The following is a 15722-nucleotide window of genomic DNA, read 5'->3' on the forward strand; positions in this document are numbered from 1 at the left end:
ATCTAAATAATAATAATAATAATAATAATAATAATAATAATAATAATAATAATAATGAGTCTCCCAAAAATTCAAGGGTAAATATTTCAGACACACACACACTTGAAAGTTCTAAAACAATGTTCTTTATCACGAAATTCAAAAGAAACAAAGCACCCTTTTTGTATTGCAAAGAGCACTCGTCCCAAAACAACCTTGTAGGCTGTATAATCCCCTTAATCAGTCCTTAAGTACTTAGCTAGCAGCTGTGAAGAAACGTCACAGCTCTCCTTCTTCCACAAAATGAGACACACACACTTTGCCCTGCTTTGGTTTCAAAGTCGTGAAAAATCAACAAACAAAGTCCGGGAACAGCAAGGCACGGTCCTGAAGAAACAACAATCAGATAATCTTCCACAATGGCCAAGCCAGCATGCTGCTATTTATATCAGCAGCTCTAATTGCTGGAGCCCCACCCAAACACAGGTTGCCTCTCTTATCTCCTGTAATATTTCTTCAATTGGTCTCTTTGATGCATAATTCTGCGCCTGCGTGGGTCTAACACTTCCTCATCCGAATCGACCGAAGATAATGGAGATTGGCTTCTTGAGCTGTGTGCCAAGCCCCCCTCTTCCAAGTCTCCCCCACCTTCTTCTTCGTCCGAGGAAACTGCACTACCTGACTCTGTCGGCAATAAAACAGGCCTATGACATGTTGATGTTTCCCCTGCATCCACCTCCACATTCCTTGGGGCAGGAGCTGGGCCCGAGCCAATTACAACAGTGTCAAGCCTGCCTCCGCTCAAAACTCAAGAAAGAAAACCCCCAACTCCGTTGGATTAGAGAAGAGGTACTTTTACTAAGTTTGAAATGATAACAGCGAGAGCAAGGCATGATCTGATTCAAAATGTGTGAAAGTTACAAACTGAAAGACACCCCAAATCCCTCCCCCCCGGGTCCAGTACTAAGATTCCAAGCAATGTCTAGTATGATGTTATGGGAAAGCACCTCTGCAGGTATTTCTCACATCTGGAGTCTCAGGACGGTTGGCCTTGATGGAGTATAAACAACTCCATTCAGCAGCGCCATAACTCATGAGTGCAAACCACCCTTCCACTTCTCATGGGACTACTACACACCAGCTCACTTCCCCATCCCAAATGCCCATGCCCCCACCCCATTTCTATGGCAGCCGAGAGCAGCCATACTGCAGAAATCCAAACCGCTAGACCCCTGTGCCTCCTTTGGCTTATTATAGCACCATGTGTGAATGTTGTGACACAATATACTGGAATGATTTCAAGGAAGCAGTTACCACGTCTGTGTGTGCTCCCCCACCCACTAAATTAAAATCATTTCACCCGGTTTGCAAAGCATTCTTCCCTTCTCCTCTGATCCACGGGAAAATAATATGCATTGTCTAGGAGAATTTGTCCCCATACATTTCTCAGAAAATGGGACTTTTGAAATTGATTGGAAATTCCATTATAAGGTGACTTACTTTCATGTCTGTATATGTTGTTAATATACTGTATGTAACTATGTTGTGTGTTGCAATACAGGAGCTAACAAATGTCAGTTTAAGACTGTACCTTTAAGAAACATTTGCTGGTTGGCCACAAGAGGGAGCCAATGCCGTTCCTCTTGGGGAGAGTTGTTTACTAGAGATACAGTACAGTGGTACCTCAAGATACGAACCCCTTGTCTTACGAACAACCCGAGATAAAACCCGGGGTTCAGAAAATTTTTGCCTCTTCTTACGAACTTTTTTCGTGTTACGAACGCCAAACCCGAACTTCCGGGTTCGGCGTTCGGGAGGCTGCTAGGAAGCCCTCCGGCTGTTTTAAAAGGTGATAGCCGGGCGGCGGGGCTTCCCAGCGGCCTCCCGAACGTCGAACCCGGAAGTTCGGCAAAAGTTCGGGTTCGGGAGGCCGCTGGGAAGCCGCGCCGCCCGGCTGTCACCTTTTAAAACAGCCGGGCGGCTTCCCAGCAGCCTCCCGAAGCCAAACCTGGAAGTTCGGGTTTGGCGTTCAGCTTCGGGAGGCTGCTGGGAAGCCCCCCGGCTGTTTTAAAAGGTGACAGCCGGGCGGCAGAGTTTTTTTGTGTGGTTTTTTTTTGTTGTTGCACGGATTAAATGACTTTACATTGTTTCTGATGGGAAACAATGTTTCGTCTTACGAACCTTTTGTCTTACGAACCTCCCCCTGGGACCAATTAGGTTCGTAAGACGAGGTATGACTGTATTTGTATTTGCTGGGTGCCTTAACATGGTTTGTAAACCATTATTAGTATTATATGTGTATGATATTTGGACTGCGCAACTACTAGTGCTTATTTGCCTATTTGTAAATAATAATATTATAATATAATATAATAATATTGTTCTGTTTTGTACTAAGTCTGATTCATTGGCTGACTAACCCACATTGCTACATTAACTCTACCTAAAGTTTGTTGAAGGTTTATTATCTAGACATTCTAACATATGTCAAGAAATACGTGATTTTTCTTAAATTCCCCATTTCGGAATGAAGCTGCAGAGGAGTAAGAAACTTGGGGGCTTACCCGCAACTTGAGAGGAGCGATGTTCTTTTGGGTCCCGCTCCACAGTTCTTGAATCAAATCACCGTAGCATTTAGCCATATGCCCCTTCATTCCTATTGGATTTGTCCTGGAATTAAGAACAGGATTCGTTCTGTCAATATGGAATACCAGAATAGTGTATGCGCAAAACTGGACACTGAACAGAATACCTTCCAAGAGAGAAAAGCTTAAGAAGATAATGGACTGTGTGAAAATGAATAGTCTTGACAATGAAAATTAAAGATAAGGAGGATTCCGAATTTTATAATGTCTGGGTGAAATTTTATGATTGGTTTGAAAAAGAATATAGATAAAGATTCAGTTACTAAATTTAAAATGAATGGGATGAAAGGAGTTGAGAAACAATTGGTGTAATTCAGATGACAAAATTAGACAAAGGAGGAAGCATTAGATAAGTAACATAAATTTATAAATAAATAAATGTTTTACATATGGCATTTAGCACCAGCCGGACAAGCCAAAATATTCCCAAATTTGAAACCAAATTGTTGGAAGTGTAACAATAAAAATGGGACCCTTTTTCATTTATGGTGGACATGTCCCCAAATAAAAAAGACATGGAAAAAACTCCAAGGATGGATTTTCGATATTACCACAATTAAACTGAGATTAAAACCAGAGACCTTTCTTTTGGGCATAATAAATCAAAAACTTAAAAAAGACCATTATTATCTGATACAACATATGATTACTGCAATAATCGCTACAGAGCACTGCACACCAAGAAAACTAGACACAAGAACAGTTTTTCCCCGAACTTTACTAAACAAATAATTCCCTCAACACTGTCAGACTTTCTACTAAATCTGCACTTCTATTCTACTAGTTTTTCTCATCATTCCTTTCACCCATTTCCTCCCATGTTGACTGTATGACTGTAACTTGTTGCTTATATCCTTAGATTTTTATTAATATTGCTTCTTCATTGCTTATTGACCCCTATGACAATCATTAAGTGTTGTACCACATGATTCTTGACAAATGTATATTTTATTTTATGTACACTGAGAGCATATGCACCAAGACAAATTCCTTGTGTGTCCAATCACACTTGGCCAATAAAAATTCTATTCTATTCTATTCTATTCTATAAGAATTACAATAGCTCAAAATTGGAAAAAAGAAGAAACAGCATCAGAAAGAGAAATGATAAAAAAAATATATGACTGTGCAGAAATGGACAGATTAACCCAAAAACTTAGAAATAAAGAAGAATCAAAATATTATGAAATCTGGGAAAATTTTTATGACTGGGTAGAGACAAGGGGAAAAAACCCAAAAACAATAACAATAATAATAATAATGGTAGTAAATAAACAAGATGTTCTTAAAATCATTCCAAGATAAAACCAAGGTCAAACCAATCTGACTTTAGATTAATTGTATGATAGAACAAAGGTGTGATAACCGCTGATGCCATAAGCTTGTTATCCAAAGGGAAAATAGAATTGTTAGGTCTACGGAGAGGGGCGGCATACAAATCTAATAAATAATAATAAAAATAATAAAAGTTCAATGGGGAGGGAGGGGGAACTAGGGGCAGCTCTGTATAAAGTATCTTAGAATTTAAGCACAACAACCATACAAGTAATAATTATATTCTGAAATGATATAATATGTAAAACACTATATATCTAAAAAAAAATGTAACATATACTTAAGGATAAAATATGAATAAAATTAATATGGCATTAAGAAGTAAAAACTATTATAGAAAGTTAAAATTTAGAGTAGCTTTTCAGTCTGATATGTAATTGAATTAGAATTATGCACTCAGGGAGGGATTTAGGAGGTGTAGGAGGAAGTAGGACAGAAAGAGAGAAAGGAGAGAGATTAGAAGGGGAGGAAGAGAAGAAAGAGGTTGAGAAGAAAGAAGGAGAAGGGAGAAAGAGAAGGAGTAAAAAAGTAGGCATTAGAAGTAGAGCAGCCACCTGAGATAGAAAGAATGGAGTGGGGAGAGGAAAGTAAAAGATAGAATGAATATTATTAATTAGAATTTGAAGGTAAATTAGGTTATTATTTTATTTATTTATTATTTATTTAATTCGACTTCTATGCCGCGCAATCCCGAAGGACTCGGGGCGGCTTACAACAACAATACAAAGTCAAATTTACCATCTAAAAACTATAAAACCCTGATTAAAAACCCATAATTAACCAATCACTACAATAGGTATGTATGAGTGGTTCTTTAAATTGGGGTTTTTTAGATTGTTTTGAATATTAGATTTGTTTACATTGTTTTTTTATATTGTTGTTAGCCGCCCCGAGTTTTCGGAGAGGGGCGGCATACAAATCTAATAAATACAAATACAAAATACAATATGTATGCATATCATTCATACGATTTGGCCAGGATGGTTGTTAATTCATGGCCCCCAGGCCTGCTGGCAAAGCCAGGTCTTCGTGGCCTTACAGAAGGCCAGTAGGGTGGGAGCAGTACAGACACTGGGGAGGGAGTTGATTCCATAGAACCGCGGGGGCAACAGAGAAGGCCCTCCCTCGCGGTCCCGCCCACCTGCATTGCTTAGTCGACGGGACCTGAAGGTGGCCAACTCTATGTGCTTTTATTGGTCTGTGGGAGGTATCTCCGGGACCGCCTTCTGCCGCACGAATCCCAGCGACCAGTTAGGTCCCACAGAGTGGGCCTTCTCTGAGTCCCGTCAACTAAACAATGTTGTTTGGCAGGACCCAGGGAAAAAGCCTTCTCTGTGGCGGCCCCGGCCCTCTGGAATCAGCTCCCCCCAGAGATCAGAATTGCCCCCACCCTCCTCGCCTTTCGTAAGCTCCTTAAAACCCACCTCTGCCCTCAGACATGGGGGAACTGAGATATTCCTTCCCCCTAGGCTTCTACAATTTATGCATGGTATGTTTGCCTGAATGTTTGGTTTTATCATAAGGGTTTTTTAGTTGTTTTAGTATTGGATTGTTACATGTTGTTTTTATCATTGTTGTTAGCCACCCCAAATCTACGGAGAGGGGCGGCATACAAATCCAATAAATAATAATAATAATAATAATAATAATAATAATAATAATAATAATAATAATAATAATGCGGCAAGAGACGGTCCCGTAAATAATTTTAATGTATTTAAAAGATAATATATGCTTATTGATTTGTTTAGAAAGTATATGTGATGACATGTATGATTTTGATGTGGACAAAAATTTAAAAAAAACTTTATTTGGGAAAAAAAAGTAGGTTCCTAAAAGCAGCTTGGTAATGTGATCATCTGGTTTACAGCGATCACAACTTACGACTGTAATGGGCAGGCTCCATTACAGTTGTAAGTCGAAGACTATCTGTAAGCGCGCATGCATGCATACACACACCATCGGACCAGAATACCTCCGGGACCGCCTTCTGCCGCACGAATCCCAGCGACCGGTTAGGTCCCACAGAGTTGGCCTTCTCTGGGTCCCGTCGACTAAACAATGTCGTTTAGCGGGACCCAGGAGAAGAGCCTTCTCTGTGGCGGCCCCGACCCTCTGGAACCAGCTCCCCCCGGAGATTAGAACTGCCCCCACCCTCCTTGCCTTTCGTAAAGTTCTTAAGACCCATCTCTGCCATCAGGCATGGGGGAATTGACACATTTCCCCCGGGCCTTTACAGTTTATACATGGAATGTTTGTGTGTGTGTTTCCTTTTAATAATGGGGTTTTTAGTGTTTTTTAAATTATTAGATTTGTTTTTTACATTGTTCTTGTTATTGTTGTGAGCCGCCCCGAGTCTACGGAGAGGGGCATGGCAATCTAATTAATAACTAACTAACTAACTAACTAACTAACTAACTAACTAACTAACTAACTCAATCAATCAATCAATCAATCAATCAATCAATCAATCAATCACAACCGCTTCTGTTCATATTTCAATCCCTATTCCATATTTCTGTTCATATTTCAATTGAGTCAAGAGTTAAGAACTACCTGTTCAGCTCATACAGGTGTCGTCCGGAGATGAAATACCGGGTAAGAGGTTGCGTGTTACTGACGCACTGGATGCTCGAATTCATGAAACACGTGTTCCCCAAATTGCTTAAGCCTGTGGCCCCTTTTTCCGTGGGAACTGGGAGGAAGGAAGGAATTATGGAAATCAGGAGAACATTCATTCAACATTCAATACATTTCAGACAGGAGCAAGCGAGGAAGGCTTCAGTTATAAGCCCGGCTGGGCGTTGGCCTCTACCTATGGCTGCTACGCATAGCCTTCCATGTGGCAACTTTCAGAAACCTGCTAAAGGCTGGGCTGCTTTAAAGGCGAGATGACGCACGCGTTTCCCTGAATCGTTTTCGAAACAGGTGACAGCTTGATAAGTTAAGCCCTCCTAAATCCCATAGAAAGAAATGAAAAGCGAGCTTTCAAAACAGTGTGTGGCATTACTTGCAGCCAGAATTAATCCTCTTTAATCTGCAGAATAACCGAAGAGTTGGAAGGGATTTGTGTGTGTATGTGTGTGTGTGTGTGTGTGTGTGTGTCTTTTAGTCCAACCCTTTGCCCAAGCAGGTAACAGTATACCATTTAGCACAAGTCTAAATCTTCAGTGATGAATCACCCTTAACTTCTGGGGGCAAGTTGTTTCACTGATTAATTGTTCTGATCATTGGAAATTTCTCCTTAATTCTAGGTTGGTTCTCTCCTTGATTGGTTTCCACCCGTTGCTTCTTCTGCCTTCTGCTGCTTTGGAGCACAGGTCGACTCCCTTCTTAGTGACAGACTCTCAAATATTCTATTTCTACTAGTTTTTCTCATCATTCCCATCATCCTTCTCCTCCCACTTAGGACTGTATGGCTGTAACTTGTTGCTTGTATCCGAAGATTTTTATTAATATTGATTGTTTCTTCATTGCTTATTTGACCCCTATGACAATCGTTAAGTGTTGCACCACATGATTCTTGACAAATGTATCTTTTTTCTTTTATGTACACTGAGAGCATCTGCACCAAGACAAATTCCTTGTGTGTCCAATCACACTTGGCCAATAAAATTCTATTCTATTCTATTCTAATTCTATTCTATTGAAAGACTGCTATCTTGTCACTACTAGTCCTTCTCTTTGTTCAGGGATAGGCAAAGTTGGCTCTTCTATGACATGTGGACTTCAACTCCCAGAATTCCTGAGGTAGCATGATTGGCTCTGGAATTCTGGGAGTTGAAGTCCACAAGTAATAGAAACATAGAAACATAGAGGTCTGACGGCAGAAAAAGACCTCGTGGTCCATCTAGTCTGCCCTTATACTATTTTCTGTATTTTATCTTAGGATGGATATATGTTTATCCCAGGCACGTTTAAATTCAGTTATTGTGGATTTATCTACCACGTCTGCTGGGAGTTTGTTCCAAGGATCTACTACTCTTTCAGTAAAATAATATTTTCTCATGTTGCTTTTGATCTTTCCCCCAACTAACTTCAGATTGTGTCCCCTTGTTCTTGTGTTCACTTTCCTATTAAAAACACTTCCCTCCTGGACCTTATTAAACCCTTTAACATATTTAAATGTTTCGATCATGTCCCCCCCTTTCCCTTCTGTCCTCCAGACCAGTGTTTTTCAACCAGTGTGCCGTGGCACACTAGTGTGCCGCGAGACATGGTCAGGTGTGCCGCGAAGCTCAGAGAGAAAGAGAGAGAGAGAGAGAAAGAGAACAAGAGAGAAAGAAAGAGAGAGAGCGAGAACAAGAGAAAGAAAGAAAGAGAGAGAGAGAGCAAGAGAGAGAGAGAAAGCAAGCAAGAGAGAGAGAGAAAGACATAGAGGGAGGTAGGGAGGGAGAGAGAAAGAGAGCAAAAAAGAGAGGAAAGAAGGAAGAGAAAGAAAGGGATGGAGAGAGAGAGAAAGAAAGAGGAAGGAGAGAGAAAGAAAGAGGAAGGGAGAGAAAGTGGGAGGGAGAAAGAAATACAGTGATCCCTCGATTAGCACGGTCTCGATTAGTGCGAAACGCTACAACACGGTTTTTCACAAAATATTAATTAAAAAGTACTCCACGGTTTTTTTGCTATACCACGGTTTTTCCCACCCGATGACGTCATACGTCATCACCAAGAGTCACTTCTCTGTCTCTTTCTCTTTCTTTCCTATCACTATGCTTCAATCATTTTCTCATTTCTCTTTTTTCTCCCCTTTTTTCTATCATTTCTCTCTCTCTTTCTTCCTCTCTCACACTCTCTTCCTCCCTTCTCTCTCCCCCCCTCCACTTGCCCACGAGAAGAAAAAAAGCAACCTCTGCCGGGCAGCTCCCCTTGTGCCCCCGCTTTGTGCCTGCCTCTTTTGGGGATTTTTTTTTCTTTTCTTTTTTGCGCTGGCGGCGGGAGCTGTTGGGGAGGGCTCTGCCGGGAAGGCCTCTCAGCTGCAGAGCCGAATGGGGGCGGAGGCAACAGCGGAGCCCGGCGCTGGGGCCATGCGAGGCTATTCATCCAGGGGGGCGTGGACTGGCAAGTCGCCCTCCTTTCTCTCTCTTTCTCAAGATCGCTTGCCGCTTGCCTATTGCAGCGAAGGAGGCAAAGCAAGGCTCCAAGCTACAAAGCGGCAAGCGGCAAGCGATCTTGGGGATTCCCCTTTGCCTGGGCGGCGGGAAGACCAAGGGAAGGTTCCTTCAGCCGCCCAACACCTGATCCGCTCCGCAGCGCGGCAGCAGCGAGGAGCCGAAGATGGGGTTTCCCCTTTGCCTTTACCCCATCTTCGGCTCCTCGCTGCTTCCGCGCTGCGGAGCAGATCAGCTGTTGGGCGGCTGAAGGAACTTTCCCTTGGTCTTCCCCGCCGCCCACACGCAAACTCCACCATCTGCGCATGTGCGGCCATGAAAAAAATGGCGCACATGCGCAGATGGTGGTTTTTACTTCCGCATCCAGTATAACGCGGAAATCGGTTAGCGCGGGAGGTCTTGGAACGTAACCCCCGCGCTAACCAAGAGATCACTGTAGAGTGAAAGGGAGGAAGAGAGAGAGAGAGAATTCTTTTGTCCAAACTTTTTTTAGTCGCCCCCCCCCCCCCACCACTCAATGTGCCCCAGGGTTTCATAAATGTAAAAAATGTGCCGCGGCTCAAAAAAGGTTGAAAATCACTGCTCCAGACTATACAGAAGTGCCAACTTTGCATATCCCTGAACAAAGTGAAGAACTAGTAGTGTCTTTTGTTAGACTAGACAATTTTTCAAAGCGTTCATTATCTGTTTTAACCTTCAGACGCCTAATCATTTTTGTTGCTCTTCTCTACACTCTTTCTAGAGAGCAGGGGTCCCCATACTTGGTAACTTTAGGACTTGTGGACTTCAACTCCCAAAATTCTCGGAGTTGAAGTACAAAGGCCTTAAAGTTGCCAAGTTTGAAGACCTCTGTTCCAGAATCTCAGCATCACTTTTCTATCGTGATGACTAATAGCAAACAGGATCTACTAGCTTAGATTTACCAATTTACTACCAACCTACTAGCAGGATCTATCTGTCCGGGACTCCCAATAGCTCACTCTATTGATATGTCAATCAAACGTTGAGTTCCAGAAGGTCAGGGAGTAAGAAAGCAGCACTTACCTTTATGCCTGTCGATTTTACTGCTGTTTGCTATAAATGACATCTCTTCAGGCCAGCTCATGTCTTTATTGCGAACTGCAAGAAAAAAAAAGATCAAAGCTTAGCTGGCACCAACTCCCTTGCATGTAGAATGCAGCTGACTCCAATAACATGAGATTGAAAGGCAGGCCTCTTTACAAAGACAGAAGGATCCTTATATTTATGGAAAGCACAACGTGGTTTGGAGCCAGAGGACGGTCCATTGGGGCTGCTGCCATCAAGGATCCCAACAAACTGATTGAAAGTTCTCAGCCCAGAAAGAAATCCTCAGATGTTCGTAGGTGAGACATTTGTGAACGAAAGCTCTGTTTTCATGTATTGTGCGTCCGATTTGGCCCCCAGCTCTCTGGAAAGGTCATTGTAATAAAAATGGAAGTATGAACTTCCAATGATAAATGAATGGGGGGAAATAACAATAGAGGGGAGAATGAAGAATTCTCAAGTTAATTACTGTATTTTCTGGAGTATAAGATGTTGTGTTTGGGCCTGGGCCAGCCGTTGCTCCCACAGATGGGAGAGATGCGGCACAAAGTGTGTGCGAAATCCTGGCTGACAGCCAGGAAGATGTGGCAGAGAGCCATGAGGATGAGGCCACTGGTTCAGAGGAGTTGGCAGACAGCACGCAGGACCTAGCAGACAGCCCAGGGGATTTGGCATGCAGTCCCTCAGACAGTCTCTCTTCCTTGGATTCCTCTGCAGACCAATTCATAGACATGCGTAGCCGAAGAGCCTTGCAAAGGAGGGCTCACTTGAAGGATTATTACAGGTGATCAGAGTAACACCTGGGCTGAGTGTGGTTCTTATACTGAGGGATGGGTGTGGTTCCCTTAATGAGGGCTAAAGGTATAAAAGGGAACAGAGGCACAAGGCAAACTGTGGCTGTTTATCTGTGTTACTTTGTGGTTCCTGCTCTGAAGTTTCTGTTCCGTGCCTTTGGATTTCAACCCAGCCTTTTCAGGCACATGGGAGGTGAAACCTCTGGGACTTGCTGTTTGCTCTAAAGATTCAAAGGACTCTTGAAACGTTTCTGCTCCATGCAGGTTGTCTTTGTTTGCTTTTTCCTGTGTTTTGTATTTGGCTGAATTACGCCTTGCACTATCATTATTTCCTGACACTAAAGACTGTTTTGGTTAACCCTTTGTTTGTTTAATACAAGTTTGCTGATTAGAAGAGCACGTGTGTGTTTGATTTCTTTTCCTTGGACTGTTACGAATTGCCTGAGCCCAGTCAGGAAGAACATAAGATGCACCTTTTTCCCCCTAAAAGAGGTTGAAAATTTGACTGCCTCTTATACTCCAAATGCAGCTTTTACTAAGCTTTTTTTTAGCCCTAAAAAACATCTTTCATGTTGACATGATCTTCCGTGCTTTGCTACCTAGGCGATCTTCCCTTTGCCTGCTTCTTTCATTGCTGCTCCCTCCAACAATTAGCTGAGCCTTTTATCAGCCCTAACAAGGTGCTAACAGTGAAAGCATCTTTCGTGCTTTGCTAGCAAGCGATCTTCCACCTTTTTTTCAGCCTTATGTTTCTCTCTGAAGAGAGAGAGAAAAGTGAAGTGTTTTAGAAACTGGTTTTTCTTAATCCCCAACCAGGGGATAAAAAACAAGCATAGAGGCTCAAAATCAGCAAAGTAATGTGCTGAAGCTGACCAGACTAAAGACTGGCCAGATGAATACCTGGGAGGCAGATGATATTTTCATCTGTTGTTAGCCGCCCCAAGTCTACGGAGAGGGGCGGCATACAAATCCAATTAATAATAATAATAATAATAATAATAATAATAATAATAATAATTAAAGAAACAGATGAAACAATCGATCACATACTCAGCTGCTGCAAAAAGATCGCACAGACTGACTACAAGCATAGACATGATGCTGTGGCACAGATGATCCACTGGAACTTGTGCCGGAACTACCATTTACCAGTGGAAAAGAACTGGTGGGATAATAAGCCCGAAAAAGTGGTCAAAAATGAGCAAGCAAAACTACTGTGGGACTTCCGACTTCAGACTGACCGAATTCTGAAGCATAACACACCAGACATCCTGATTGTGGAGAAAAAGAAAGTATGGATCATCGACATCGCAATCCCAGGAGACAGCAGAATTGAGGAGAAGCAGCTAGAGAAATTAGTGAAATACGAAGATCTAAAAATCGAGCTGCAACGACTCTGGCATAAGCTGGGCGCAGTGCCAAAGGATCTCAGCGGACATTTGAAAACCATTGGAATTAACAAAATCTCCATCTGTCAATTGCAAAAGGCCGCTTTACTGGGATCGGCAAACATAATTCGCCGCTACATCACGCAGTCCTAGGTGCTTGGGAAGCGCCCGACTGGTGATGAAATACAAAATGCAGCATAGTGATCTCGTTTGCTGTGTTGTACTGACATAATAATAATAATAATAATAATAATAATAATAATAATAATAATAATAACAACAACTATTATTATTATTATTATTATTATTATTATTATTATTATTATTTCCCCCTATTTACCTCTCCCAAAACTAAGGTGTGTCTTAAACCCCGGTGCTTCTTATACTCTGAAAAATATGGTAACCAAGCCTTTCCTCTTAAGAATCATGTTAAACTTTTTAGGAATATGTCTACTCTGAAGTGAACTTGGCTGAAGCCATCTTTTGCTGCCTCCTAGTTGCCATAAACTCTGAAGGTGAGAAGGGAGGGGGAAGTATAAAAGACGGGTTAGCAGTCAAAACAAAAAGCTTCCTTGTAGGAGGAACCAAGGTCATCCCAAGAGATGCCAATTGAAGGAGAGGAGAGACCAAGCAGTCCACCAACTACTTTAATTGTGACCCATGACATTTGAAACATAGAAACATAGAAGATTGATGGCAGAAAAAGACCTCCTGGTCCATCTAGTCTGCCCTTATTTATTATTTGGATTTGTATGCCGCCCCTCTCCAAAGACTATTATACTATTTCCTGTATTTTTTCTTAGGATGGATCTATGTTTTATCCCAGGCATGTTTAAATTCAGTTACTGTGGATTTACCAAACATGTCTGCTGGAAATTTGTTCCAAGCATCTACTACTCTTTCAGTAAAATAATATTTTCTCACGTTGCTTCTGATCTTTCCCCCAACTAACCTCAGATTGTGTCCCCGGGGAGGGAACAACTACTCTTTTAATTAGGCTGAAACCAAGTTAGTTTTCACTAGCTGCGCCGATATGAGGTATCCAACAAACATGTTCTTTGAGGAATTCTACCTGCCTCCGAGTTCTGCTTTGGGTGGATGTGTTACTCAGAGCGATTAGGAACAATATAGGAACTTTGGGGAATTGTTGCAAAGAGTGTGTCAACTTGCAAACAACCCTAACAACTATCCTAAGCTGCATCAACAGGGGAATACACTCCAAGACCAGGGAAGTATTAATACCACTCTACTACGCCCTGGTCAGACCACATCTGGAGTATCGCATCCAGTTCTGGTCACCACACTTCAAAAGAGACATTGAAACTCTGGAGAAGGTGCAGAAAAGAGCAACCAAAATGATTAGGGGACTTGAAACCAAGACTTACTAAGAGAGATTGCGGGAACTGGGCATGGATAGCCTTGAGAAAAGGAGGGGCAGAGGGGACATGATAGCTGTATACAGGTACATGAGGGGTTGCCACAGAGAGGAGGGGGTCACTCTATTCTCCAAAGCACCAGAGGGCCGGAAGAGGAACAACGGCTGGAAGCTGACCAAAGAGAGATTCATCCTAGAAGTAAGGAAGAACTTCCTGATGGTCAGAGCGGTCAACCAGTGGAACAACCTGCCTGCGGAGGTTGTGAACTCCCCAACTCTGGACACTTTCAAGAGGAGATTGGACTGCCATTTGGCTGGGGTGCTTTAGGATTCCTGCTCAGGCAGGGGGTTGGACTTGATGACCTGCATGGTCTCTTTCAACTCTAACAATCAATCAATCAATAAATAAAATAAATAAAATAAATAAAATAAATAAAATAAATAAAATAAATAAAATAAATAAAATAAATAAAATAAATAAAATAAATAAAATAAATAAAATAAATAAAATAAATAAAATAAATAAAATAAATAAAATAAATAAAATAAATAAAATAAATAAAATAAATAAAATAAATAAAATAAATAAAATAAATAAAATAAATAAAATAAATAAAATAAATAAAATAAATAAAATAAATAAAATAAATAAAATAAATAAAATAAATAAAATAAATAAAATAAATAAAATAAATAAAATAAATAAAATAAATAAAATAAATAAAATAAATAAAATAAATAAAATAAAATAAAATAAAATAAAATAAATAAAATAAATAAATAAAATAAAATGGCAAAACAACCCAAGACCGAAGCACACTCCACCCTTATCTCTCTCAAGGCTGTATCCCAGGGTTGCATACCGCAGTGAGGGGCGTGAAGTCTACAACCTCGAATGACACTCTCTGGGATGAGGGGGGAAACAGGTTCATATTGCAGTGTAAATTACTTAGGGTGAGAATATACCAAGATGGAGCTCCTAATAAACAACTGGATTTCTTTTGAAGCTTGGTTCAAGATCAGTGTTCCCTCTAATTTTTTTTTTTGGGGGGGGGGGGGCGGAAAAGTGTAGTGTCTGAGCAGCAGTCCCTTCGGGACTGGGCGGCACAGAAATAATAAATAAATAAATAAACAGACAAACAAACAAACAAACAAACAAAAAACCCACCCTGTTTTGCCTCAGAGAATTTCAAAATAAAATACTGTACTGTGTGTCTATAACAGTGAGCTCATAATAGGGCAACTCTATCAATATCAAAATGCCACTTAAATAGTTGAGCTAGTTTCAAACTAGATTTTGATTTTCTTTCTCTCTTCCTTACTCCCATTCTTTTTCTTTCTCTTTTACTTCCTCTCTTTTTTCTATCTGTTTCTCTCTCTTCCTCTCTCTCTCGTTCACTCTCACTCTTTCCCTCTCGGCTTCTGGGCAGGTTTGAAAAACTCTGAGTTGATGATGATTTTTAAGTGAGCGATTGCTCACTGCTCAGCTTAGAGGGAACTATGCTCAAGACTGTGATTTAATTAGGGCATCTGTAAAGAACCCTGACAGGGAGTTTGACCTTTCTTATTTTATTTATTCATTTATTGGATTTGTATGCCGCCCCTCTCCATAGACTCGGGGCGGCTAACAACAGTAATTTTAAAAAAATCATATAAATCCAATACTAAAACAACTAAAAAATCCTTATTGTAAAACCAAACATCCCTACAAACAAACATAACAGGCATAAATTGTAAAGGCCTAGGGGGAAAGAATATCTCAGTTCCTCCATGCCTGATGGCAGAGGTGGGTTTTAAAGAGCTTACGAAAGGCAAGGAGGGTGGAGGCAATTCTAATCTCTGGGGGGAGTTGATTCCAGAGGGCCGGGGCTGCCACAGAGAAAGCTTTTTCCCTGGGCCCCGCCAAACGACATTGTTTTGTTGATGGGACCCAGAGAAGGCCCACTCTGTGGGACCTAACCGGTCGCTGGGATTCATGCGGCAGAAGGCGGTCTCTTTTCCTTCTGTTACTCCAGGCAAAACTCACTACATCGCCT

General features: G+C 41.3%; 1 protein-coding gene across 7 annotated transcripts in view; it reads right to left on the reverse strand.

Moving 5' to 3' along the window:
* The window catches only part of USP32 (ubiquitin specific peptidase 32), a 339894-nt gene that overhangs the window by 40291 nt on the left and 283881 nt on the right, over positions 1-15722 (reverse strand). For all 7 annotated transcript variants that reach the window (XM_070735365.1, XM_070735361.1, XM_070735360.1 and 4 more), the window contains exons 19-21: positions 10109-10183; positions 6516-6654; positions 2544-2649 (exon numbers count right to left, since the gene is read on the reverse strand). In XM_070735365.1, the coding sequence (XP_070591466.1) occupies positions 2544-2649; positions 6516-6654; positions 10109-10183 (320 nt within the window). The remainder of the gene's footprint in view (positions 1-2543; positions 2650-6515; positions 6655-10108; positions 10184-15722) is intronic.

This window comes from Erythrolamprus reginae, chromosome 1, assembly GCF_031021105.1.
Source record: "Erythrolamprus reginae isolate rEryReg1 chromosome 1, rEryReg1.hap1, whole genome shotgun sequence".
Taxonomy (NCBI): Eukaryota; Metazoa; Chordata; class Lepidosauria; order Squamata; family Dipsadidae; genus Erythrolamprus; species Erythrolamprus reginae.